The 25,166-nt window shown below is 47.2% G+C and overlaps 1 protein-coding gene across 2 annotated transcripts; it reads right to left on the bottom strand.

Moving 5' to 3' along the window:
• Positions 1-132: 132 nt before the first annotated feature.
• LOC143000155 (retinal-specific phospholipid-transporting ATPase ABCA4-like) lies at positions 133-23,886 on the bottom strand. Of its 2 annotated transcripts, none has more exons than XM_076149367.1 (49): positions 23,821-23,886; positions 23,605-23,698; positions 23,357-23,498; positions 22,658-22,797; positions 21,989-22,116; positions 21,508-21,705; positions 19,718-19,807; positions 17,850-18,087; positions 17,628-17,767; positions 16,838-16,954; positions 16,489-16,686; positions 14,973-15,178; positions 14,276-14,452; positions 13,951-14,173; positions 13,322-13,543; positions 13,022-13,226; positions 12,845-12,937; positions 12,351-12,551; positions 11,466-11,643; positions 11,242-11,373; positions 10,696-10,835; positions 10,442-10,579; positions 9,944-10,125; positions 9,743-9,848; positions 9,116-9,321; positions 8,874-8,928; positions 8,573-8,605; positions 7,831-7,994; positions 7,301-7,425; positions 7,104-7,202; positions 6,432-6,713; positions 6,242-6,274; positions 6,011-6,116; positions 5,844-5,918; positions 5,338-5,507; positions 5,056-5,233; positions 4,851-4,966; positions 4,493-4,640; positions 4,070-4,193; positions 3,865-3,994; positions 3,123-3,243; positions 2,810-2,872; positions 2,397-2,503; positions 2,000-2,141; positions 1,783-1,917; positions 1,366-1,469; positions 1,060-1,152; positions 726-975; positions 133-595 (listed from the first exon to the last, which is right to left on the bottom strand). In XM_076149367.1, exons 1-49 carry the CDS (start codon positions 23,884-23,886, stop codon positions 488-490), a joined length of 6,921 nt encoding a protein of 2,306 aa, XP_076005482.1. In that variant the 3' UTR covers positions 133-487. The 2 variants fall into 2 exon arrangements, with proteins under 2 accessions (XP_076005482.1, XP_076005492.1); XM_076149377.1 differs by having other exon boundaries at positions 7,831-8,003; positions 8,546-8,605.
• Between the last annotated feature and the right edge of the window lie 1,280 nt (positions 23,887-25,166).

Here is a 25,166-nt window from a genome sequence, read left to right on the forward strand (position 1 = left end):
GTCACCTTTCCATCTAAACAACGCCGCTGTAGCATCGGGGGAACTTCATGAACACAAGCAAAACTGCACACATCAGCATAAAGTGTGTTAATGGTTTATTTGTCCAGATAGAAAATATAATATCTCCTTTTCCACAGCTATACATGCCTAACATCTCATATTTAACAGTTTAGACCTAAACAAAAAGGTCAGAGTTTCATTGTTTGAAGCGCAAACTGTCCTTAACTTATTACCCTTACGATGACTGACATTAAATAGCGACATGGTGCGGCAAACAAACAACTACTTTCCTTTGCTGTGGCGCCACAGTGCACACTGAGTGATGACAGACTTTGTCTTTGGGCACGGCTGCGTCAAAATAGTCAGAAGGTTATGGCTGGAATGGTGAACGTCTCTACCGGTCACCCAGGTAACCAAGCAGTCAGTGGATAAAGTTCAAGATCCAGATCCAGATTCAGATCCAGATTCAGATCCAGATCCGGATTTTTCATTTTTTCCGCTTCACTGGTGAGATCTTGATGTCTTTTCGTCCTCGCCTGCGCAGTGTGACATCGTCGTCCTCTCCCGACTGTTGCTTGGCAAAGTTAACAAACACCTACATGACACACACACACACACACACACACACACACACACACAGATTCAGTACATCAATGAACACTGAACAAAGCCTGTCTGATGACGAACACCACGTCTCTCTCATCCCTCTCTCAGGTAGTGCCTACCTGGTCGAGCGTTGTCTGGGAAACGGAATAGTCCTCTATGCTGAGTCGCTCTTTATTCGCCACCACCAGCTGGAAGATCTTAGCCAGCGAGGAGGAGGGGATCTCGTACTGCAGCGTGTTGTAGTGTTTCTCCCTCTGGACGCAGCCGGGGAAGGAGCTCTCCATGAAGCTCTCGGCGGGCGCCAGATCCGGGGACGCGCCCTCCTTCGCCGCCTTGATCTTCATGGTCACTACGTAGCCGTCACCGAATCTGGATGGGGGAGGCACGGAATCGTACTCTTATAAATGATTCTCTGCTTTTATGCTCATCCCTACCTAACAGGAAACACCTTACTTGTATTTGAGATGCTGGATGGTGCCCAGACACTTGAAGGTCCCGTTGACCATGATGGCCAGTCGAGTGCAGAGGGCCTCACACTCCTCCATGCTGAGGGTCAAACAACATTGCATCTTTATGTTTTCATATCTCTCTGTCACATTCATCACATTTTCACGGCTCCCTGTGATCAAAATCAATCAAATTTCAAATCGAGCCACGGCAGCATCAGCATCAGCATCAACACATTCTTAGCAAAGTTGTTTGGTCAGCTGCTGCTGCAGTGTGTGTGTGACGGAATCATTCATCTCCTCCGTGTCAAACCTGTGAGACGTCAGCACCACGGCTCTCCCGTCTTGAATGACACTCATGATGGCGTTCCACAGAAACCGCCGAGAGTGGGGGTCCATCCCGGTGGTGGGCTCGTCCTGAAACACACACACAGGCACACACACAGGCACAGGCGACACACTTCAGTCTCCCATCTATCATTCTGTGCACACAGGAACCAAATCCTTATCTGTACCAGCATATGGCCCAGATCTCAAATTTATGCCAATTTGAATCAAACGGCGCAGTTTGCTTGCCAATGTCTAAAACGTTTGGAGGCCAGGCTCCACTGGACCCATATGGCTTCCCATCTGGATCCATAGACGATTTCATTGATGAACTCCCGCATAAAACCCCAAAAAGCCAAACAAGGAGCTTTACTGGGACGGCGGCTGTGATTGGCTAACTCACCAGCAGCACCAAGGGCGGGCAGCCAATCATGGCGATGGCGGTGGAGAGTTTGCGCTTATTGCCTCCGCTGTACGTCCCCGCACAGCGGCCGGCGTATTCGCTCAGCCCCAGCTTCTGGATGCCCCACTCTGCCACCTAGAGGAGGAAGAGGGTGATTGATGGTTTTGTTTAGGTGATGGATGATGTAATGAGGGAGCTGTGAGGGCGTCACACTCACTCTGGGGATCTCTGACTCGGGCACTCCTCTGAGCCGGGCGTACAGGTACAGGTGCTCTCTGCCTGTCAGGAGGTCGTCGATGGCGTCAAACTGAGGACAGTAGCCCATGTTCTGGTGTACGTCCAGAATCTCTGACAGGATGCTGCGAGAACCGGAGCCACGAGGTGCAATTTGAATTATCACAGCAAAAATCAATAACAAGTCTTCAAATTCTGTCTTTAAAAAGAAAACATGGAGGTCACACTGAAGTATTTAGTTGTTATTTGAAACAGATGGAATGTCAGCTTGGTTTATAGTCACATTAAGCTTAAAGTTGAGATTTTTTTTCTTGTTTCATGTTATTTTGCCATTTTTTTCGGATGGCAAAACATTGATCTGATCTGTCTGATGTGATCACCTGTAACCGGCCACTGTCGCCTCTCCAGAGCTGACATCAGAGTCACCAGTCAGCATCTTGAAGGTTGTCGTCTTTCCAGCTCCGTTCACTCCCAAAAGACCAAAACACTACAGAGACAAAGAGGGAGAGAGAGAGAGAGAGAGAGAGAGAGAGAGAGAGAGAGAGAGAGAGAGAGAGAGAGAGAGAGAGTTTATGAATCATCACCCTTCATTAATATCACATTTGAGGTCTGTTAGATTGAGATAATTAGGATGAATCCAAGCAGGTGTGATAATGCTGCTAATCTGAAAGCTTATGTGGGCAGCTGTGTGTGTGTTCGCCAGAGCAGACGCACAAAACGTAAAAAAAAAAGTGATTACTGGGAATAAAAACAGAGTGATATCAGGGCGTTTATGGAGCCGAGCGCCTCTCACCTCTCCTGCAGGGACGCCCACACAAACCCGATCCACAGCTGCCCTCTTCCTGCCCGCGTATGTCTGTGCATGGGAGGCAAGGAAACAATAACAACTTTAGAAAAAGGCTTACAAAGGACTTAAGACAAGCAAATGACACATAATTAAATAGTAAACTCAGATTATTCAACCAAAACAACTGTACAGTACTTACAGTATATTTCCTTAACATTTATACTGTACAATCTATAATTTACAACACCTTAAATTGATTTGTGAAACACCAGGAAGGCCCTAAACTGAGGCTCAACACAGGTTCATAACATCAAAGCACCTTTGAGAGGTCTCTGATCAGCAGGATGTCCGACTTGCTTCCTCCCTCATAAATCCTCTGCCTCTCCTCTGCCACATCATCGTCTTCATCCTTTATTGAGGGCGGCGTGTTGTCTGATAACCTGAAGGACGTGCGAGAGAAAAGTTATGAGGTGAAGCTCCTGAGACAAGCATCAAGAGTCAGGGCGAGTTACAGATCTGACCCTGAGACCAAGAGCTTCACTTCTTTGGCTTCTGTGGAGAGATTGTAATGTTGTAATGTCTATACACTGACAGAAAGTATACAACCACATGCTTTTAACTATACTCCTAATATACAGGAGCTTTAACTCTATTTATCTCTTAATTTTTAGACCAAAATGACAAAACCGTCTCTCTATTTTGGAGATGGGGAGCCGAAGAAATGAAACTAAACTAAAACCTGTTTAGGATATTAGACTGGAGACCAAAATAGGCCCAAAATAGTGTAAGTGTGTTCTTCTTTTGAGTGATGCATGGAGGCAAACACAGCTGGTGCACAGCTAAGATCCTGGTCCTATGAGGCACAATATTTATGTGCAGCTTCAACAGGTTTTTCATTCAAAGCAGCTCATTTTACTAATTAATAGAAGTTCAGCCAGAGAGGCCGAGTGCATTAATGAAATGAGCTGCTGCTGCTGCTCTGTGGTTTAATAAAACAAAGAGAGGAGCTCTGGGGGCGGAGAGAGCTTCAGTCTCTGTGTGTGTGTAAGACAGAGACGCACCAGTGGTTGAGGAAGAAACGGTACTGGATGAGAAGAGTCAGGGCAAAGTAGACGAAGCCCTCCGCCGCCATGAAAGCAACGTTTTTCCCCACAAAGTCCCACCGGAAAGGATCCACAGTGTGCTCTTCACCTGGAGACAGACACGGGCATGTTTAGAATCGGGGGAATTGCTGGAAACTGACTTGAACGTGACGTAAACACTCACCGAATCGGGCGTAGACGTCGGTGACCGCCTGGTTCATGGCCATGTCGATGAGACCTCGACCCAGGCAGAAGTGAGGGAACACCAGCAGGCCTTTCTTCAACCACTCATTGAAAGTGAGCAAAGACTGGAAACACACACACACAGAATCATCAAAAAAGCAGAAATTCACACACACACACACACACTTCCTGTCTCTCTTCCTCCTCTGTTGCTTCCAGTCCCTTGTGTGATTTTTCCTTTTCCATTTGTCACCTGTCCACCGGTTGCCCTCGCTGTCCGCCTCGTCTGCCCCGCTACCTCCTGAGCTTCATCACCTTGTTAATTATCCTCCTGTGTTCATTATCAGTGTTTTCCCTCAGCGTGTTGACTGTCCCATCTCGTCTCCTTTCTCCACAGAATTCGTCTACAGAGGCGCAATCTTACCCGATTGTTTTCAAAAAGCTCCAGGATGAAGGTGATGGCGCTGCTGTTGATGCCGATGAAGAGGTTGATGCAGGACAAAGAGACGTACGCCGTGCTGGGGATGTTGAATAGGTAGGACATGGGATACATCATGGGAGTGACTGACCACCTGTAAGGCAAGAACGAGGGGGAAGAACGGCAGCAGTTTGCAATCAGTGGTGAGTAATTTTGTTGTTTGCTACAAATTTCTCTCCGACGTTCTAATAAGCCCCTTTGGGTGAGCTTAGAGTGTCTCATCTCTCCTGCAAAATCCATTTTCCTGTGTGTTTGGTGTGTCTTTCTGAAATTTAAGTGGAAAACAAATGAAAGTGGACCTTACCCATACAACAGGAGCAGAGCTATTAGAGCTGGCAGGTTGGACGGTGACGTGTAACACTTTTTGTTAAAAGCCAGGAAAATCCCGACCACCATCGCAGTACTGAGAGAGTAGTTGATCTATGAATGCAGCACACAGGTGAGGCGATGGATACTAACCCTACAGCTTTGTAATCATGAGCGGAGTGTTCCATCTGTGCTTCACTCACCATGTCCCAGAAGAAGTTGGTGAGCCAGTAGACCACAGGGCTGACACCGCTGACAAACTGCAGGTGCTTGGCTTTAGTCACGCGCTCCTGGATGAGGTAGAGGACGAAGCTGGCCGGGATAAAGGACATGGCGAAGATGACGCAGATTGCCACCACCGCGTCTACGGATGTGGTCAAGCTGAGGAAGAATGAGGAGAGGCAGCGTATGATGTTAAATTCAATTCCATTCTGTGTTACGCTAAACCCCCAGATAACACACTGCTACACTAATGTAACACTCACACAGTGACTTCAGACAGCTGCTCTTTGGTGAGATTGAGTGGGTGGTTGATGGCTGTGATGCCAAACTGGTCGGGCTTGGCAGTGCGGGGGAGAAAGGCTCGCAGAATGGCATTGTTGGCCACATTCATGAAAGCCACCATGGCGTGCCAGCCTTTGTTGTTATACCAGACCTGACAGAGGAGAGCTGAGTTAATTGAACACATCTAACACCCCTCTGACTGGCTAATTACAGACCTGTACATCACTGATCTATGAGAGAGGGACTTGCAAGACAAATTTCCATGAACAAAACCTTCATTACTCTAAGTGCACAGTGAAGCCATTAAACAAAGTACTTAAAGCCATTAGTCAAGTCTCCTGTAACGTAACATAACAAAGCAGCTGAGGCCGAGCTCGCTCTCGTGTTTGCACTCCTTTTATCTACATTGTTTACTGAGAAAATTCAGACGGACGTACTTTCAAATCATTACTGTCACTCGCCGCATGCGCTCGCTAACCTGACCTACCTTAATGTTGAATTCACTCTCCATGTATCGTAGGAAAGGGCCGATCTCCTTCAGCGCCAGTGCAGAATAGTGCTCCTGCAAAGACCACAACACTCAGCATGATTTGAGTTTGATGGATATGAAACGACTGGCACGGCTGTGACGAAGAAGAAGAAAAGAGCAAATACCGCAGTGATGTTGAGAATCTGTCCCACTTGATGGAAAACGCTGCGGATGTCAGCCGGGTCAACATCCAGAATGGGAAGCTGTCCTCCCACTGACAGACCTCCGTATCTGAAACCCCACATTAACGCGTCTCAGTGGGCTTGAAAGCGTACTCGCTCCACAAGAGGGAGACAGACTATGTGACAGATATGCAAATACAAATTACAGTATGTCAACAAGGAGGAATGTATTACCTTTGTTCGTTCACCCAGTACTTGCTCTTCAGACTGTCAAGCAAAATTCAGAATGAGCTCAACAAACACACATCGCTTTCCCAAGAGAAATCTATTTCCAATTACAATGAGATGTGTGTGTATTTCTTCTTTTTCAAGTACTTAGTTCCCCTCGCTGCTGTTATCGTTCCTAAGCAACATTCAAACTGACCTGGTTCTGATGAGACTGGGGTATGTTTTGACCAGATAGTCAGAGATGTTCCTGTCCGTCAGATCCAGCATCGTGTCTCCTGAAGCCTCCATTCTCCTGCGGGGCGGAGGACCCCCGGCTCCCAGCGGGCAGATAGGCATCATGGTCAGCTTCTTTGTGGTGCTGCACTGGCAGGAGGGAGACGGGTTCCTGTGGTTCCAGGCGGGACTCAGTAAGATGTTGGCGACCACTGGGGAGATGTCGGGGTACTCCCACTCCGGGGTGCTGTTACTGCACAACAACCTGGAGGGAGGAGATCAATCAAGACCGTCGTTATGAATATGACAGGGATGTTTCATTATGTGCGTGTTTCCATTCTGTATTTAAGTTCTATTATATTCCAGTGTTGTGTGTCTGTGTTCTGTTTATTCCAGTACATTCTTTGTACTCAGTGAAAGATGATTGAGTCACTCTCAGTCATTACGCCTTATATAACAGTGAAATGACCTTTGTGAGATGGATTATAGCAGCATGTCAGTATGCAAATACCTTCAACACAGAGTCAATGGAGTGTGTTAATAATGGATGTGTCTAAATATGTATTATGCTTTCAATGTCTATGATTTTTCACATTAGGAATAATAAGTGTGTGTGTGTGTGTGTAATGGCCTTGTATTTTTGTATGAGTCTCACCCGAGTGGCTCTCCATCCATGCAGCGTGTCCCCAGGCCCGGTCTGTTTAATAAACGCTCTGTGAAGTGTCTCATCTTAGGGTCGTACGGCCGCTCATTACTGCATCAAAGAGAGGAAATGGAGAGGAAAAATTAGCCAACTGAGAGAGAATGGAGTCAAGGACCTTGTGTTTGAGAGTGTTTATCATGAGGTCAGACCTGAAGAAGGTGAGCTGCTCTCCGTACATCCAGGGGCTCAGAGTCAGACTGGGGTACTCTCCAAAGGGCGGAACGATCGTAGTGAAGACGAGAGCGATCAGGACGAAACTGGCAGGTAGAACGATCTGGAAGTGTGAGGCAGAGCACAAGTGTGGTTCAAACTGTGGTGTGTGGAGCACCGGTGGTACTTCATGTGCCCACTACATCAGAATCAAACTCCTCTATGGCAGTAAAGAAATTCTGCACTTTCATTTCTTACTATGAAATCATTTTTACTGTAAATATCATCCTGGTTATGTGAATTAAGGATTTATTCCCTCAATTACACGAGTTGTTCCGTTTACTCAAAATTCTCCCATCTGGAACTCCAATCCTGTTACAATTCTAAGAGTTATTTACACATCTCCAGTCTGCAGTCCACTCCACTAATCCCATAATCCACCTGGCAACGCTTTATGTCAACACGAACCCGTTCACCCGCCCCCCCCTTATCACTTCATCCCACCATTCATTATTTTCTACTCCGGTACCTGTGCCAGGAAGTCCTTATGGCTCCGCACGGCGTGGTGAAACCTCTTCACGAGCAGAGCGTGGAACTGTTTGAGGATTAGCCTGACCCCCTTCACCTGCCTGGAGCCCCTCCCTGCACTGCTGTCCGAGGCCCCCTGGGGGTTAACGTTAGGCTGCGTCCCCCCTTTGGCGTCTGCGAGCAAATAGAGAGATGTATTAAACGTGCAGGAGGTAAATAAAATGTGTAGGAAGGAATAATACAGGCAGAAAGGGGGAAGTTAGAGAAGCTGGTACCCCTACTGCTCTGATTATGCAATGCCGCTCAGAGAGAAAGTGTGGATGAGTGGTGAGACAGAACAAACAACAGCCAGTCCAGACCCTCGTGCTGTTGAAACAAGCATTAACACCCAGCATGCTCTCTGCTTTATGGTTTGCTAGGCGAGCGGAGCATCTGGACTAGATTCCAAAACCTGGGTCATTAGAATGTGGACCTGCAGTGCCAGATGGACGAGGTTTACGCTTTTGGGCATTGGCAGCCATAACACTGGTTGATGACAGAAAAGCATTTGAGTGGTCGGTGTACTTCACTGTGGAGAACACGGATCCAACCTGCCTTCATGTCATCAAACTCTATGTTATTGATGGGTTTAATGGAAAACTCTCAAATGTTAAATGACCCAGATTCACATTTATAAAAAAGCTGTTACCATGGGGATCTGGTGCACAGTCTCTGACCTTCAATGACCTCTGCAGCAGCATCACTGCCATTCTTCCTTCTCTGTAACATCCACTCTTCTAGACGGGAGCACACAGGTGGGAAACAAGTCACGACACACACACACACACAAGCCACAAGGTCAAACTGACACACACCACGCCTTGACACTGATCTACAATACAGACGATGTTGATGATGGATACTTTTGTTAGAGAGAAACAGCAACAGCAGGAGAAGAGATACGGGTGTGGGGCAGAGGAGGAACAAGACGGTGGAGAGACGGGGCACTGGGTCAGAAATTCAATTCCGGGGAAAAGGCCATGGAATATTGGTGATGGTATTTACCAGGAGTGGTGGCATTATGCGCTGCCTCTCCATCCGCAGTGACCTTTATGAAGATCTGGAAAAAAAAATACAGCTTTCTCAACTTTATCCCCCACACATTAAATAGAAGTTATAAATATAAATCTTCAATCCTTCCTCTTTTTTTTTTTACTGCATCATCTAGTGAGAAATCCCTTATTTATCGTTTCCAATAAAGCAGGAATCTGTGATGTGATGGCATGGAGACGGGGGGATTCTTCTACCTCCTCTAGTGACGTATCAGAGATGCCGAAGCTGCTGAGGCCCATCTCAGCCAGCGTCTCCTCCAGCTCCCTGAAGAGGCTGGCGTACGCACGATGCTTGAAGCCCTTATTAGGAAGCAGATAGGTCAACTCCTGGCCGATCATCTCGATCAGTTTGGCTTCGGGAACATGGTGGCGGATGAGGGTAGTGATGTCGTCTACATCGCCTGAAAGAGGAAATAAGGGTCAGGAGGGAGAAGCCGAGGGATTTTAGCAAGATGAGGACGGAGGAGGGGAAGTTGTATGACACGACAGGTAACAATGATGTAATTCAAGCTGCATGTGTATGGTTATGAGTTAAAGACATCAAAGCAGCGCGTCTCGAGTAGCCTCAGGCAGGATCGGGAGGTGAACGCACTACGGGTCAGTGTCTCACTAAGATGAAGTGAAAGAACAGTGTGTTCCTGTCTCACTGCCTGGAAATAGATGATTGGGTAAGACATGGAACCACTGCGCGATTACACACACACACACACACACACACACACACACACACACACACACACACACACACACACACACACACACACACATACATACATACACAACAGTGCCTGAGGTAAAAAACAAACAAGCAAACAAACTTACCATCCAGAACTCTGTCTGGGTGCTGGGTCTGGTTCTGGGACTGATCTTTGTACCCGGTACAGATGGAGCAGTTGCAGGAGCATTCGGATTCACAGTCGCAATCATTCTGACACGGGGTCGGGGAGAGACGACAGAACACCTGAACTTCAATAATGCACTCATAAATATGAGAAACCCAGAGCTGTGTGTGTTCGGCCTCACCTCCTTCTTCCTCAGATCCTTCATGCGGCGCACCAGCGTCAGATAGAAACCCACGCCGAAACAGTTCTTGAGGAAGAGCGGGGAGCCGCAGCAGTGCAGCTGTCCTTTGGAGATGATGGCGATGCGGTCGCTCAGCAGGTCGGCCTCGTCCATGTGATGAGTGGACAGGATCACCGTGCGGCCTGAGGTCAGCCAAACAAAACACAACAAGCTCATTTGTGGTGAAATGTATTAAAAGTAATTCCACCCTTTATTGCAGCTGTGAGTTCGATTCTATTTGATCACTTTACTGTTTAATTCAAGCACCAGGAGAGCTGTGAGGCTGTGAGAGAAGATCAATCAGACTCAATCAAAGGAAATCACTGAGCCTTTGAAAATGAGTCTCACTGATAATTTTTTTGTGATTACGGTCAATTTTGTTGTAGTAATTTGAGTAAAATGTAATAAAAGTTGGACTTCAATGGTTTGGCTGTGATTCTGCAGAGATGGTTTGTGTACCAGATCTGTATTTCAGCAGGAGGTCCCAGATGGATCTTCTGGAGTAGGGATCCACCCCTGATGTGGGCTCGTCCAGGATCACGACCTTTGACCCTCCAACAAACGCCATGGCAACAGAGAGTTTCCTCTGCATACCACCTGCAATGTTCCAGAAGAGAGTTACTAAAAGGAAACACAATACTACCCTCCTCTCTCTCTCTCTCTCTCTCTCACACACACACACACACGCAGACACTGAGAGACAAGTGGTGGACCTGAAAGATTCTGGGCCTCGTCGTCTCTCTTGTGCGGCAGCTCCAAGTCCTCCAGCATGTCCTCGACCTCCCTCTCTGCCTCTGCCCGACTCCGACCCTTCAGCAGTGAATAGAACAGGATGTGCTCCTCCACTGTGAGACTGGAGAATCAAGGGCAAAAATGTTAGCCGGGACATTGCAGAGGAATGAAGCAGCTTGTAGTCGTAAAGTTATCGGTTTGAATCTTTGATGCGAATGCTTTGAAAGAGGTGAATGAGCAAATCTGGCTTTCACAATCTGTCAAAGCAGCCTTGAAAGCCAACACCTGATTATGAATTCTGCAGAGCATTTATCTATTGAATGCAACACAACAAAAGTCTGCGTGTCAGCCTGGCACAGCTGGAGATGTTCTAAACTCGCTAAACTCAGCAAAATATTCTTCATCAAAAGGTAATTGTTGGGTTCTTTCACATGTGATTCACCTGTCTGTCACAAAGAGTCCAACACAAAGACTGTTTTCACTTTCAACCCGGCGTTCACGTCTGGCTAACTGGTAATGTGACTCACTGTTTGAAGAGGATGTTGTGCTGAGGACACATGCCCATAGATGTGCGGATGATGTCCATGTCCGTGCGAATGTCTCTTCCGTTAATGAAGGCCGTGCCAGATGTGGGAGTGTACAAGCCTGTCAGTATGGACCTAAGGGAAGGAGAAGCACGTGGGACAATCAGCAACGTGCCTACCTGAGCTGAGACCTGAAGAAGGGAATCTGAAATAAGTCTTCATCTTACAAGGTGGTGGTTTTCCCAGCCCCGTTGTGTCCCAGGAAAGACGTGATCTGTCCTTCGAAGAAATTCAAGTTGAGACAGTCGACTGCTGGACGAGTGCACCGCTCGTACACCTTCACCAGGTCCTGGATCTGGACCCCCAACACCAAGCCCAGCGGGTCGGGTTCAAAGAGCATCTGGCCTGCATGAGCAAAAAAGGAGAGCGACTGACTGTAAGACTTGAACAGGAGCTTTGAAGTTAGCGAGCACAGAAGCACTTCACTGGATTAACTGACAGCTCGGCGTTTCTGTTAAGCAGGAGGGTTATACAGTATCTGGGATGTAAAAAACAAATTCAAGAACAGACGAGAAACACGATTTAACCAGCAATTTGTAGTCATTGTGTCACATCACAAGAGCAGCGCCGCCATAAAACCTCCTTCCTCTCCTTTTACTTTACATAATTGACACACAGTATACGGTGTGACTAATAGAAGGGCCTGTTTGAGGAGATGAATTATGCATGAGGTTTGTCTCTCTGAGGAATAAAGTCGCTCCTAGAAGCTTGTTAAACTTTGAATGAAAGCACATTCGGAAATTTCCACTTTGCAATACACCCACAACAGCTGGACTCTCTTGCCACAGGTGTGGACACAGCTGCACGCCTTCTTGTGATTCCTTCTGTCTCTGTTGTGTTTCCTCTTCTGCTCTCACTCTCAGTATTGCAGATACACACACTGCCTGTTATCCCCTCTGTTCACCTGAGACACTCTTATTCCCTGTGCAGGTTGGCAGTGCAGCGTCAGTATCTTTAATCTGTCCGTCTGGCATTGCGTTAGCTTTGGTGTTGTCAGCTTTTCACTTCCCTCTGCTGTCGGCTGAACTTGAGGTCTTTACTCGGGTCCTCACCTGTCTTCGTGGTCTCCTGACACTCGTCCTGATGCGGCGTTTCACCTGATCTCAGCATTTCCTTCTGCCTCTCCATGCGCTCTCTCTTGCCCTGGTGCTTGCAGGTTTTCCTGCTCGATGAGCCGTTGCAGGTGTACGACTCTGGAGTGCCTATGTCCTCCACGTCTTTCTCTGCTTTCTGTGGTTCAGGTTTTTCAGGACCTGAAGGGTTCACAGGGGAAAACTGAGTTCCTCTTTAGGCACATCCCTGTCCTGTACAACTATACAACATTCTATGGTGCATCAGCTGACTTAAGGAGGAGGAGGAGGAGGAGGAGGAGGAGGAGGTTGTTGAAATGAAGAACTATACACATTCGCTTTCCTCACCAAAGTATTACTTGCAAATTACAGCAACGTCCCTCTGTCCACCTCCTATATATATTTAAATATTCACTATGTACGTGACATAAAACCTTTCAATCAATGTAAAAGACAAGACAGGAAGTGATTCCAACCTGGAGCGATCACGTCTGAGTGTGAGGGTGTGGGGCTTTGCCAGTAGGAGGACTGGAGGGGGAAATAGAAGGGCCGGCTGACACCATACTGCCCTGTGGAGAGGACATGTTTACATCTTTGGATCAGATAAACAACCTGATAGAGCTTATAGTGGCAAATAGAGATGGGAGCCAAACCTGGAAAGACGTTATCCAGATACCAGGCCAGGGCAGCGTAGAGGACAGCATCCAGCATCATCATGCCCACAGAGGTGAGGAAGGAGTAGGAGTCTCTCTCTAAGGGGCTGGTCTGGATGTTGTCCCACTGCAGACCCAGACCCTGCTCCTCGTACCGGGAGAGGTACTCCGTCCCAAAACCAAACGCCACCGGTGACAACAAGCTCTGCAGAAAGAATGACTTCATTTAGTGGAACAGTGGTACAGAATATTGTTGTATATCGATGCTTGCATTAGTCTGTAAAAGACGCAGACACATACAGCGACCAGCTTCATGCTCGTGGTGATGCGATCCTGCCAGGCGAAGCAAAGGATGTGGGGTAGATAGAGGGTGAAGTAGATGATGCCGCTGCAGGCGGCCGCCAAGTTGGCTTTGTTGAAGAACACGCTCATCAGAAAACACTGCATGATGGTGGCCACGGTGAAAGTCAGCAGGAAGAGGAAGACGAGGATGGGGTCACTGTAATTTAGCACCTTCCCACCCTGAGAGGAGAAACCATGCTTGGTGTGTTATTATCCCTGAGGGGAGTATTCCACTTACACACTCAGACATAGAGCTGTGAACAAGAATGAACTCGGTGAACTCACTGCTGTTCAGTAAATAACCAAGAAATCCATCCAGTCTTTAATAAGATATCTGACTGCTCAGCACAATCTCTGCACTGGAGCCACTGACTTCTGCATCAACCAGCACCACCAAGTCTGACAGGCAGAAATGTTTTATAGGGAATATTTGACGAATTGTGTGGAATAATGCTTTACAACCCACGGTGCAGTATGAGAGGAAAACATCTTTAACACTAAACCACTAGATGGCACCAGAACACTCTACTTAAAGACGGAACAGACAAAGCTTTCAATTAAACTTCAAGGTCTCCCTCTGTCCTCACCATGATGATGGAGGTGAGCAGAGCTGTGCTGGCGGTCATCATGGTGAAGCTGTCGATAAACCACGTGCACCAGATGACCCCGCTGTTGACCCCCATGGCCTTCAGGGTCTCCCTCAGACGCAGCTCCTTCTCCAGCACGATGCTCTTCACCGTCATGGACACGGAGTAGATCCACGCCAGCACCATGAATATGGGGAAGCAGCGATTCAGTGTGATCATGAAGCTGGAGCAGAAGGGAGAGGAAAGTGCATTATTCTCATACAAGTCCCAGAAAGGAGCAGAAATCATGAATATTTGAATTTATGGAGAGATCAAAGTGACTCACAGGTCGTCTACGTAACATGGATAAGGCATCTGCTGGATGTAGACCCCGAGCGGCCAGTCGTTGCCTGTGTGTAGCTTGATGATACCGTGTTCGATCATGTCTTGCAGGTAAGCAAAGCCTCCCCAGGTGTACCTCTGGTCCTCCAGGGGGTCTGCTCGAGGACCCGGGTCCCAGTACCTGGACGTGGACACAGGTACGAGGTACAGGTCGGTCTTATTCCCCTGTAGAAGCTAAGCTGTGGCTTTGATGAAGCGTTACATCGAATCAAATATTCCAAATCACAGCCTCTTTTCAAAAGATGGGACACAATCAATCATCCAATCCAAAGTCTCTAAAGCCACATGTACACACACGCACGCTGCTCCTGCTTAAGCGGATAAGTCGGACGCAAATCCCTCTTACAATCTGATTACTCAGTAGTATAGAGCGGGATTCCCACTGCGTCGATTTAAGTTCACTGGTGTAGTGTAAACAAGTGAACGTTCACCCCCGGGGCTTTCTTTCCACACACTTTTGTGCGGCGGCGTGTGTGAGATCAAAGTTAGAGGGAAAACGTGTGTAAAAGCGTCACGTGTGAGGATGAAAGAGCCGAGTCGTGGGTTTTATATTCAACCGAGAGGCAATTTGAGGAAACACTGGAGCCAGTTGCTGAGTGGTTTACTTTACCATGACGATGACGTACGGCGCTCTGACTGACCTGTCTTTGATCTTGTTGGTGCGCTCCACGGCGTCGATGTCCATGCGGATCTTGTATTTGACATGCGGGGGGACACTTGTGGTCCAGGGGTACATGTCCACGAAGACCACGCCGGCCCAGAACTTATTCTTCTCCAGCAGGTGCAGAGCCTGGTGGATCATCTGGGGCTCGTCGGTGTAGGCCACAAATTTATCCAGATTGATGCACTACAGTCAAAGGAAGAGGCAGAGAGAGGAGACGAGCGCATGAGAACAAGACAAAGAGTAGGAATCCTAATATGTTTATCATAAAATGGTTGCTTTGTGTTTGATAGTTTACAAATAGTGAGGTCCAAACTGTGCTTTGACATAGTAAATTAAAAAAAGAAAAAAATCTCAAAAATACCCTTCATACACTAAGAAACGTATAGAGAATTTACATTTTAGACATTTTTAATTAAAATTAAATGATGTGTTATTTCTTTACGTTGATCTGGAGACAGTGGAAAGTCTGAGCTCAAACACAAACACACTCATAGACGTGCAAACACACTCCTGTGAAACTCGTCGGACATGAAACTACCCCCCCTCCCCCTCCCCCGCCCACCTACCCCATGTAAAACCGTGTCTAATGTCTCCATTCATATTACTGTACAATACCCCCGGAGGACTCAAAGGAAGACGAGAGAGCGCTTCCCATTCATCTTTACGGGGCCATACATCGACGACACAATGATGCTCGCTCGGAGACGGTGTGAGAAAAAAGCCCCTGGCTGATACACATGTTCCAGAGGGCTTTCAGTGTGAGAAACATACCCCTGACAGGGTGAGAGGACCCCAACGCTAACTGCAGCCGCTACCCCGTAGCCAAACGCCGGCTGACAGCTATATCTAATTGGCTAAATCATCTGGGTTTGTTTGTGGCACTCTGGAGGGCTTCACACTCCACCGAGGAGACAAAGGGCCCGACTGAGATGCTCGCGCTGATAGAGCTCTCTCCAAAAAGAAAAAAAACCCTCTGCGTCCCTCTTAAATCGATTGCGATGCAGCTCTCAAAGCCCGGATAGACGGAATACAAGGACGGGAGGATGGAGAGAGTGATTCGCCCCATTTATTCCACAAGCACAGGGGTCTGTTTCAATGTGGGGCCATACGCTAAAACAGCATTGAGCTCATAGGGGGGGCCGACTCAGCTCCCACCCACTCTCCACTTTATCACCGGCTCCACAATGGGAGCCAGAGAGGGGGATGACAGCAGGCTTGTCCTTCCTACCTTTCAGCATACCGGACGGGCAGAGCGGCTCTATAGCTCTGCTAAGTGGCCTGTTCTGTTTCAAAGGGGCCTGACTACAATCTCCCGGGAGCAGACATGGAAGACTGATGCTCCTGTCTGGAGAACTGAAGGCTGCGTCCTACAAAGAGCCCCATCACCTTTACTGTGCTGGGAATGTGAGGCATCTAGCAACCAGAAAATGGGATAAACAAGAAAATCCTCAGCTATCTCTTTATATCCAGGGTCATGGTGCAGCCTGTCTCACCTCTCCGTACTGGTTGAACATGCGCATGACCTGATCGGTGAGGTTGAAGATGTTCCTCCAGTCAAAGCTGGGCATGCCTTCCTCCCTCTCCTCCTCTGGGCCACTGTGCAGGAAGTTCAGAATGTGCTTGGTGGAAAATTCAGTTTCGTTCAGTCTGGTGTCCAGGAAGTCGGTCACTGTAGGGTTCCTCAAGGTGTCCTGCAGAGATGGAGATGAGTAAGGGGACATGGACACTGCAAAAATGATGATGTAATGATAAAGGGGTAATAAATGGATTCTGACTGGATGTGTCCCTGGGCTTGTACTTCTACCTGAGGGTCCTAGAACATACAGTGTGGTTGGTTCATACCCTGATCATGTTCATCTGGACGCTGTCATGGAGGAAAGCCCACAGCTGAGGTCCCAGCTCCTCCCAGGCCTTACCCATGTTCTGGAGCCGCTCAAGCTCCTCGAATGTCGTGTTGGCCTGAACACAAACACACACAATTCGATGCGAATTTCAGATTTCAGATTAATACATCAAATATGAGAGGATAGTGATGGAATGTTTTTGTTGTACTATTTCTATTAAATCTTTGCACATATATCATCTCTCTCTCTCTCTCTCTCTCTCTCTCTCTCTCTCTCTCTGTCTGTCTGTCTGTCTCTCTCTCTCTCTCTCTCTCTCTCTCTCTCTCTCTCTCTCTCTCTCTCTGACATTTAATCTATCCAAACTTCCAGCTGCGTCCACTTCAAACCACACCAGCGCTCTACAAGTGGACACTTACGTATATGCAGGGTCACTCTCTATCTCAGAGTAAATCAACTCTCTCTTGAGATTGTTTTGTGTCAGGAAGAATAACTCAGACGTAGAGGACTGCGCCCATACATTCAATCTAACATCCAATTCTCCTCTCTGCTTCCCTTTCCTCCCACTGCAGTAGATGGCTCAGCCCTCCACCCTCCTCCTCTGCCTCATTCCTAAGAGGGGCGGAGGGGGAGGGGGGGGACGTAGGGGGGTGGGGAGGGACTGGCACGTAGAAACAGATACTGAAAGTATTGAAGGAAGCGGAGGAGAGAGGAGAGCCATAGAGAGACGTATAAGAGAGGGGACAGACAGAGAGGTGAGGGGTCGGGCTCGGGGGGGTCGTCTCTCTTACACTCTTTAATATGTTGCGGACAGCGGGGGAGTCTGGGGTGTACAGGATCTTTCCCATCAGCAGGGGTTTGACTGAATTCCACACGATTTTGGTGACGGGGTTGGACTCCAGACGCTCCATCAGGGCGTTGCAGAAAGGAGCTATGGAAGGAAAGGAGATCTTTTGATTGTATTTCCTTACTTTACATCCTCCATGTATAGATTTGTCACATTGTAAACTTACTGGCGTTATTGTCGTAGGCGTAGTTGTGGCTCTTGGTGCTGTTGACCCCCAGGAACACCTTGTAGTTGTTGTCCTCGTACCAGTTGAAGGACAGAACCCTGGAGCCGCCTCCCTCCGGGTAACCGCAGAAGAGGCTGGACACCATGGACGTCAGCTGGCTGAAGGTAGAGGGACCCCCGGGTTGGAGCAGAGAGGAGGCCACCTTGAAGACATCTTTGCCGCTCTCACGCTCCAATAGCTACAAGCAGGAGACGCAGAAGAGCGATTGAATGTGTCATCGTAGGAACTTTAGACAGGGGAATGAATACTGATCATTTGAGAGGGAGAGGTGAATAATGAGCTTTGAGATATTTGACCTTTGATCAGATGTTTGTGTTTGTGATGTTCATCCGTACTACGTGAGTCTCCTTATGTAAACTCTGACTGGAAAACAATAGTTTGAAAGATAAGCAAACACAAGGAAGACGGCCGCTCCTCACATGACTGAAGGACAGTCTGAGAGTGGACTAAATATCCTCCCATTCAAAGAGCCAAAATAGCCTCGTCCAACTGCGTCCCTCCACTCCGCTCAATCGTTTCCTTGCCAAAGAAACGGCGAGGACGCTGCCAAAATCGAGACGCTGGAATGTGACGCTTAGAGACGCTTTGGCTCGTTTATGAAGTCGCGATTAGTGCTACGCATTCTACAAATGTTTAATAATAATGTTTATTTGTGCAACACCTTTCAATGAACGCAGCTCAGAGTGTGTGTGAGAGAGAGAGAGAGAGAGAGAGAGAGAGAGGGAGAGAGAGAGAGAGAGACGTTCAATAAAATATTGAACGTATAATTCAAGCAATCACAGATGAATCTAATAGCATTGAAATGTCTGGCAGGAAAAAGCTTCAAATGTTTGTGGCTTGGAAAATGAGATGAGAACAAGGAATTAAAGATTAAGTCAAACAAAAATGTCCCTTGTTTCAAATCACCGCTTGATCTCCGTGGAGGATCCTTTTTTAACCGGAATTCAGTTCGTGCAGGAAATTGTTTCACAGGCCTGGACTTTGTTGTTGTCATAGTTTTGCGAGCCCAGGACTCCAGTGTGCCGTAATGAAACAGCTCCGACATGTCTGCCACCGACGTGACTCACAGCTCCACTATGAGACGCTACCAGGCAGTCGTAGCTCCGTGCCTCTACGTGTGCATGAATACGCACCTGCAACACACACCCTTGATCTTTGTCTCGCTCTCACACACACACAGGCTAAATTAAAGGAAGGAGATGTGGGTAATGACAGCATTTGGCTCGCCTCTCTGTCACCACGGTGATACAAGTGTCCCACCTACAGGATATGTCACTTCCAAGGAATGTCTGTCTCTCTCTCTCTCTCTCTTTCACTCTCTCCCTCTGTCTCTCGACCAGGTGACGATGGAATACACTCCCCTCAGGGACGTACAGTGAACGTGCCGAGACACAACAACACAGTCTGTCTCGTTTGTGTGTGTGTGTGTGGGTGTGTGTGTGTGTGTGCATGCGTGTGTGTGTGTGTGCACATTCACTTATATTATGTACAGTATACACAAACACACACACGCACACACACACACACACACACACACACATGCACACACACACACACACAGAAGTAGTCACACCAATCATGCCAGGCCTACACACACATGCTAATTACACACAAACACACACCGCATGGCTCAGCCCGTCACTCATCGTCCTCTGTGGAGCTTTTCTCGCAACACAAACCAGAGGAAGAGGCGAGTTTCCTGCGGGCTAAAAATACTGACACCTTCTGATCCAGCAGGAGTGAAAGAAGACGAGGCGAAGGCGAAGGGAAGGGATTGACGGACTTCAGAGGGACTTGAGAGTACTTACAACTTGGATATTCTCCGATGCAGCCTGAAGAACCTGACCCCAGAAGTGAAGGTCAACACCCTCAGACCTGGGATCCATAACCCGGGGCATCTGGGGAGGGGAATCACAAACACAGTATGCAAAGGGATTGTAGAGACAGTAGTGTAGTAGAAATTGAACACCATTGGCTCGTTTTTGTTCTGTTATTGTTCGGTTCAACTTGTATTTATTGGAGAACTAAGAATCTGTAATAAACTCAAAACCCATTATCTTGAAACAGAGACCCGTTAACATCATCCTCTAAACTTCCCTTTAAGGCAGAGGCCATTAGCGTTAGGTGTTAGAAAGCGCCCGGTCGGTGCTGAGGGGTTACGGAAGCGGAGAAAGCCAAGACAAATGCAGGCATGAGACATCCTTCCTTTCACATTCCTCGCGCCTGCATTTCAATGAGCGAGGGAAAACGGAAGGCTGCGAAGGGGAGGGGGCGGGGGGGAGCGGGAGAGAAAGCGGGCAAAGAGGAAGGGAGGTTGAGAGGAGCGAGGGGCGTGATGAAGAAAGGAAAAGGGGGTTAAAGGCAAGGAGCCCCATCAGGTTGTAGTTTGATCACAAATTGATTAAATGATCCTCAAAACATTGTGTCATTTTGAATGCTACAGACAGGCATCGCCATAGTAACCCGATAACCCGATGTGGGAGCAGCAATGTTCTGCACATTGCCTGACCTCTACAGACTGACCCATGCTCATAATGTACATGCAGGTAAACAAGATGTGGCGCCGTCAATTTACAGAACTAACTTCCAGGCTGTGGGGGCGGGGCCTAACTAAGCCCATTAGACAAATAGGCCAAGAGGGATAAAGCCACGGCAGCTCTCTGAGCCTGAGTCACCTGACACACACAGCAGCAACAGATAAGAGTATAGTGGAGAGCCGGAGCGAGACCAGGAGACATGTTTGAAGTATTCTACATAGGAGGTGTGTGAGTTTGAAGCCAAGTATGCGCTTAAATATGCAACTCTTCCGGTTTCAGCAGCCAAAACTATAAACAGATTGGAAAACGGACAGATTTGAAAGCCTGTATATGTTTACGAAGGGTTAATTTACAAAAAACGATAACAACCGGTGTAATGTACATTTTAAAGTCATATTTTTATGCTGCATTTCACCTCATATTAATCAAAACTAAGTCATTTCCTGCAAGAGATTAGTAATATGTATCTATCTCTTTTATTTCCGAGTCAGCCTCTCTCATAAATCTCTCTCCATGTAGCTCAAAGTGAAATGCTGAACAATACATGTACTCAGGTCTGCGGTGAATTAAAGATTGATGAAGTGGTACACCACATGCATGCACACACACACACACACACACACACACACACACACACACACACACACACACACCCCTCCTCCTCCACAGAGCAGCATTCCACCAGGACTCATTTGCATTTATTAAATCAATTTAAAATAATGAAGCCATCAGCGATAAAACTGACAAACTCTACACTCCCATGACAGGAAGACGGGCTCGCTCTTTCAAACGCTGATAAAGCCTTGAGAGGGTTTCACAGCAGTGGCAATGAGAAGCATATCAATGAAAGCAAATGAAAGATGCCCCTAAGAGAAGGAGAAGGAGAGCATTTCCAGCAAAAAGACAACAAGAGCATGGAGCCAGGAAGATATAAAAGGAATTCAGAAACGCAGTACATTAAGAGTACATTAGTAAATAAGTCTGCAGAGCCTCAGATCCTCAACATGTGATGATGTTTAGGGAAACGCTGCATGAAGCCCTTTGAAAACAAGACAACTGACCAGTCTGAAGATTTTGAAGAAGTCCAGATTAGCATAGAGGATGTCCTCTATTGTCTGCAGACTTTGCTGGCTGAGGGCGCACATGGCGTTGCGCACCCCGTGCACGCCCCTGCGATTGGGGAATATGATGAAACGCTCCAGCATGGCCTGGCTGCAGGCTATGTCTTTCAGCTGCAGATCTGGGATCCCAAAGGCGAACTAGTGAAGAAGAAGGAGAAGCAGAAGAAGGAGAAAAAGGAGAAGAAGAAGTCAGGGAAGATGATTAAAGTCAAGATTCTGATATGCCACAGGTTTCTTCTCCAACTGAAGCATATGAAAGTATCAACAAACTATCAAAGGCCACTTCCTGCTGACTTTAAATCACTGCACATGTATAGGAGGATGCATCTTAAGCATAAGCAGGGAATAAGCTAAGCTGAGCTGTTATGTAGCACTTTGTAGCGTTGTCAGTATAGCCTCCAGTCTTCCCTCCACACTGCACCTGTTCCAGCCGTAATTTGGCATTGATGAGCTGGTAAACCACAGAGCTGGGGAGGCGTGCACCTCGCAGCAGGTAGGCAGTGAAAACCTCGCCGTCCTTCAGAATGTCCTCTATCTTCAGACCACGGCCTGGAATAAAAATATACATCAAGCAAAACTATAAAGGGACCAAACAGCTGATTGACAAAGGATTTAAATTTTCAGGGGACGTCCAGTGTGCGGGAGGATGAATGTGTGTACATGGGGTTAATCTTTGTTACCACACGGTTGTATGTGCGATGAATTGGGTGAGCGTTCAGAACTGGAGCTCAGCTAACACTGGGCCCAAGCTGTGCCGATGTTAAATAACAGGACGCAGCATTTCCTGTCCTAACCTACCCGAGCTCTATTTTCAGCCTGTGAGTCTCACTCTTTCCAAGTAGAGAGCAGATATTTGGCTTTATATCCACAGCACATCTACTTGGCTGAGCTACAGTGAATGTGGACGACCCCGCTGACTCCTGTGCGTATTCTGTAAGTAATGGGAATATTAGAAATGTTGGCAGGGCTGTAGAGGTTAAACAAGAGAAATGTACACTAACAACATCATTCACTTGGGTAGCTTAGATGCTGGTGCAGTGTGATGTTTGTATCAGGCTCCATTTCTTCTACATACAGCCTCTCCCTGTACCTGAAACAGCAGATGGGTTTTTGCGTAGCGTCTCCATGAAGTCTGAGAAGGAGGACATCTCTCTCCAAAGCCGACCATAGTGATGGACCTCCTTCTCGTTGAGCAGGATCTCCTGGACGTCAGAGTAGAATCGCGCGAGACTGGAACACACAGCCAACGACGAGTCATTAGTCAACTTAAACGGGCTACAGTATAGAATCTATACTAAAGCTTCATCGTCTCATTTAAATGGAATCATCGCATCGTCTCTCATCGCATTGCCCAACCATCCATCCATTTTCTGCATCCACTTATTCCTATTCAAGGTTGAAGCCTCTCCTAGCATGCAATGGGCAAGAGGCAAAGTTGTACTGTATAATAAGATCAGTCAATAATTAATCTCTACAGTCTGATTTAATCATCAATAGCTGGCAGTACCACAGTGAAAGTCTTTCTAAATGAGTTTGTCCACCAGACAAAACCCTCCCTGGTGATGGAGACGTGTGTTGGCTGAATCATAAAACACTGAATAGAAGCCGACGAGTCTTTTATTAATAGAAAGCAAACACACTGTGGGTTCAGGAGCTTGAGCCTGTGATTCCTGTAAAAGAGATAATTAACTTACAGCTTATTTATTCAATCTAAATGAATGAGTTTTGAGTGAAATGGTTGCCGTGTATCATCACTTATCTACACTGTATGCATGAGACGTGGGCTTACACAGAGTTGTTATAGTTGGAGACGAGCCCTGGCGACTCTCCTCTGGTTGGATATCTGAAGCAGGGGTTGTTGGCGTTGCAGAAGATTCCCTGGATCCACGGTAGGATCCCGGCTGAGGGCATGGCCTTGTTGGGGAAATGACCTGGATGAACATGACGACAGAACGGGAAGGCTTGTGAGTGATTGGGATGCGACAAAGTTGATGTGCCGAACTTTCCAGCATTAGGTTTGTGTTTGTGGTTGCTTACACTCATGTTGTTGGTACAGAGGGTTGGCCTTCCTCAGCCACACCAGACCAATGAATAAGAGCACAGGCCAGAAGATCTCAACCAGGAATCGAACCTGACCGGAGACAAGTGCCATTATAGTCAAACACATTCATATGAAACACACTTATTTCAGTTGTCTTCCTTGGCAGTTACATTATTCCAGGTGACAGAGGCAGACGGTTGGGAGGAAGTTACCTTCTGCCTCTTGCGCAGAGTCCAGTTCTTCCACAGTAACAGGCGGATTTGACTGCCTGTGTTCATCGCTCCCCAGCTCAACCCCGAGATGGGGTCATCAGTCTGTGATACACCTGCAGGGTCACAACTTCATCAATCAGTCAAGGGGAGTGAACAAAAACATGATGGATGACAGAAGAAGAAAAACCAAGGCCTGATGCTTGGGTGTGAGTTGAAATATTTATTGTCTAAGTCTAAAAGGAGATTTAAAAGTTATAAATTCTTTATTTAAACCTGGGCTATCATATTGAAACACACCCACGCCTTTTGGCTGTGATCATGGTAGTTACCATGGTAACCTTAAACACTGATAAGGGCTGGCCAGCAAAACGTGTAGGCACACATGTCGCCCATTAACGTAAAGACCTACACAGTGAAAACCTGCTAAAGGTGGACAATTTCAATAAAAGAGCTAGTTCACACTTGGCATCAGAAATAGAATCAGTGTGATGTAAGCAGAGATGCAGATAAGCAGCTATATGGAGCACTCAGGATGTTTCTGTCAGTTTGCCAGTCAGTCTGTTCTGCTTTGCGTCTCTTTCCCTCCACCAGAGAAACAGTTTGCTGTGAATGTTTCTGGGCTCCATTTTAACCAGAGGGTTGATTCACCCAAAGCAAAACAAGGTTTCTTGTTTGTGCCTCCACGGTGCTATAGAGAGCTTGTGTCTGGATAAAGCTGTGGAAAAGCCAGAGAAGATGGATTCATCACTGCTGCTGCTCAAATTTTGGTTTTCGGTTGGTTGTGGTTTTAACACTACGCCATTTTTAGAAGGAGAGATGTTTAGTTTAATTCACAGTAATTCAGCAGTAAAGCTACTCTGCCTCACCCAGGGTGTGGTGGGAAAATATGAAAGTGATGCTTTACTGCATCTGTGAGCCAGAGGGAAGCAAACAGACTGGAGACTCGCAACTAAAGCTGATAATTGTGAGCAGTGATGTCCACACACAAATTTCCGATTCCCTATTTGTAACATAAGCTCTTCAATTGAGTGAACACACATCAACTCAAGCTTTCGGGGCGTTTAAGGTTGTGGCCTTCAAGGCAGGAGCCTGCAGGCTTCAGCTGGGTCGCCAGGGAGACAAGATTCACCTTCTCTGATGAACAGCGAGCTGCTGACAGTCAGTCTCTTTCTCCCCTGGCAGTTTCTTTCGGGTCGGGTCTTGTCTCTCTTTAAAGTTTGATCTTAGAAATATTTAAACTTCAGCTGGTGTCTGATCTCCCTCCTTGTCTGAACCTTGAGTCAGTTTGTGACAAGATAGATTAATGTGAGGGAGTTCTTTTCTATTTTAGAATTATCTCCATATAC

Source organism: Genypterus blacodes, unplaced genomic scaffold (genome assembly GCF_046128005.1).
Source record: "Genypterus blacodes isolate CSIRO-AG114 ecotype Tasmania unplaced genomic scaffold, CSIRO-AGI_Gbla_v1 ptg000005l_1, whole genome shotgun sequence".
In the NCBI taxonomy this organism is placed as follows: Eukaryota; Metazoa; Chordata; class Actinopteri; order Ophidiiformes; family Ophidiidae; genus Genypterus; species Genypterus blacodes.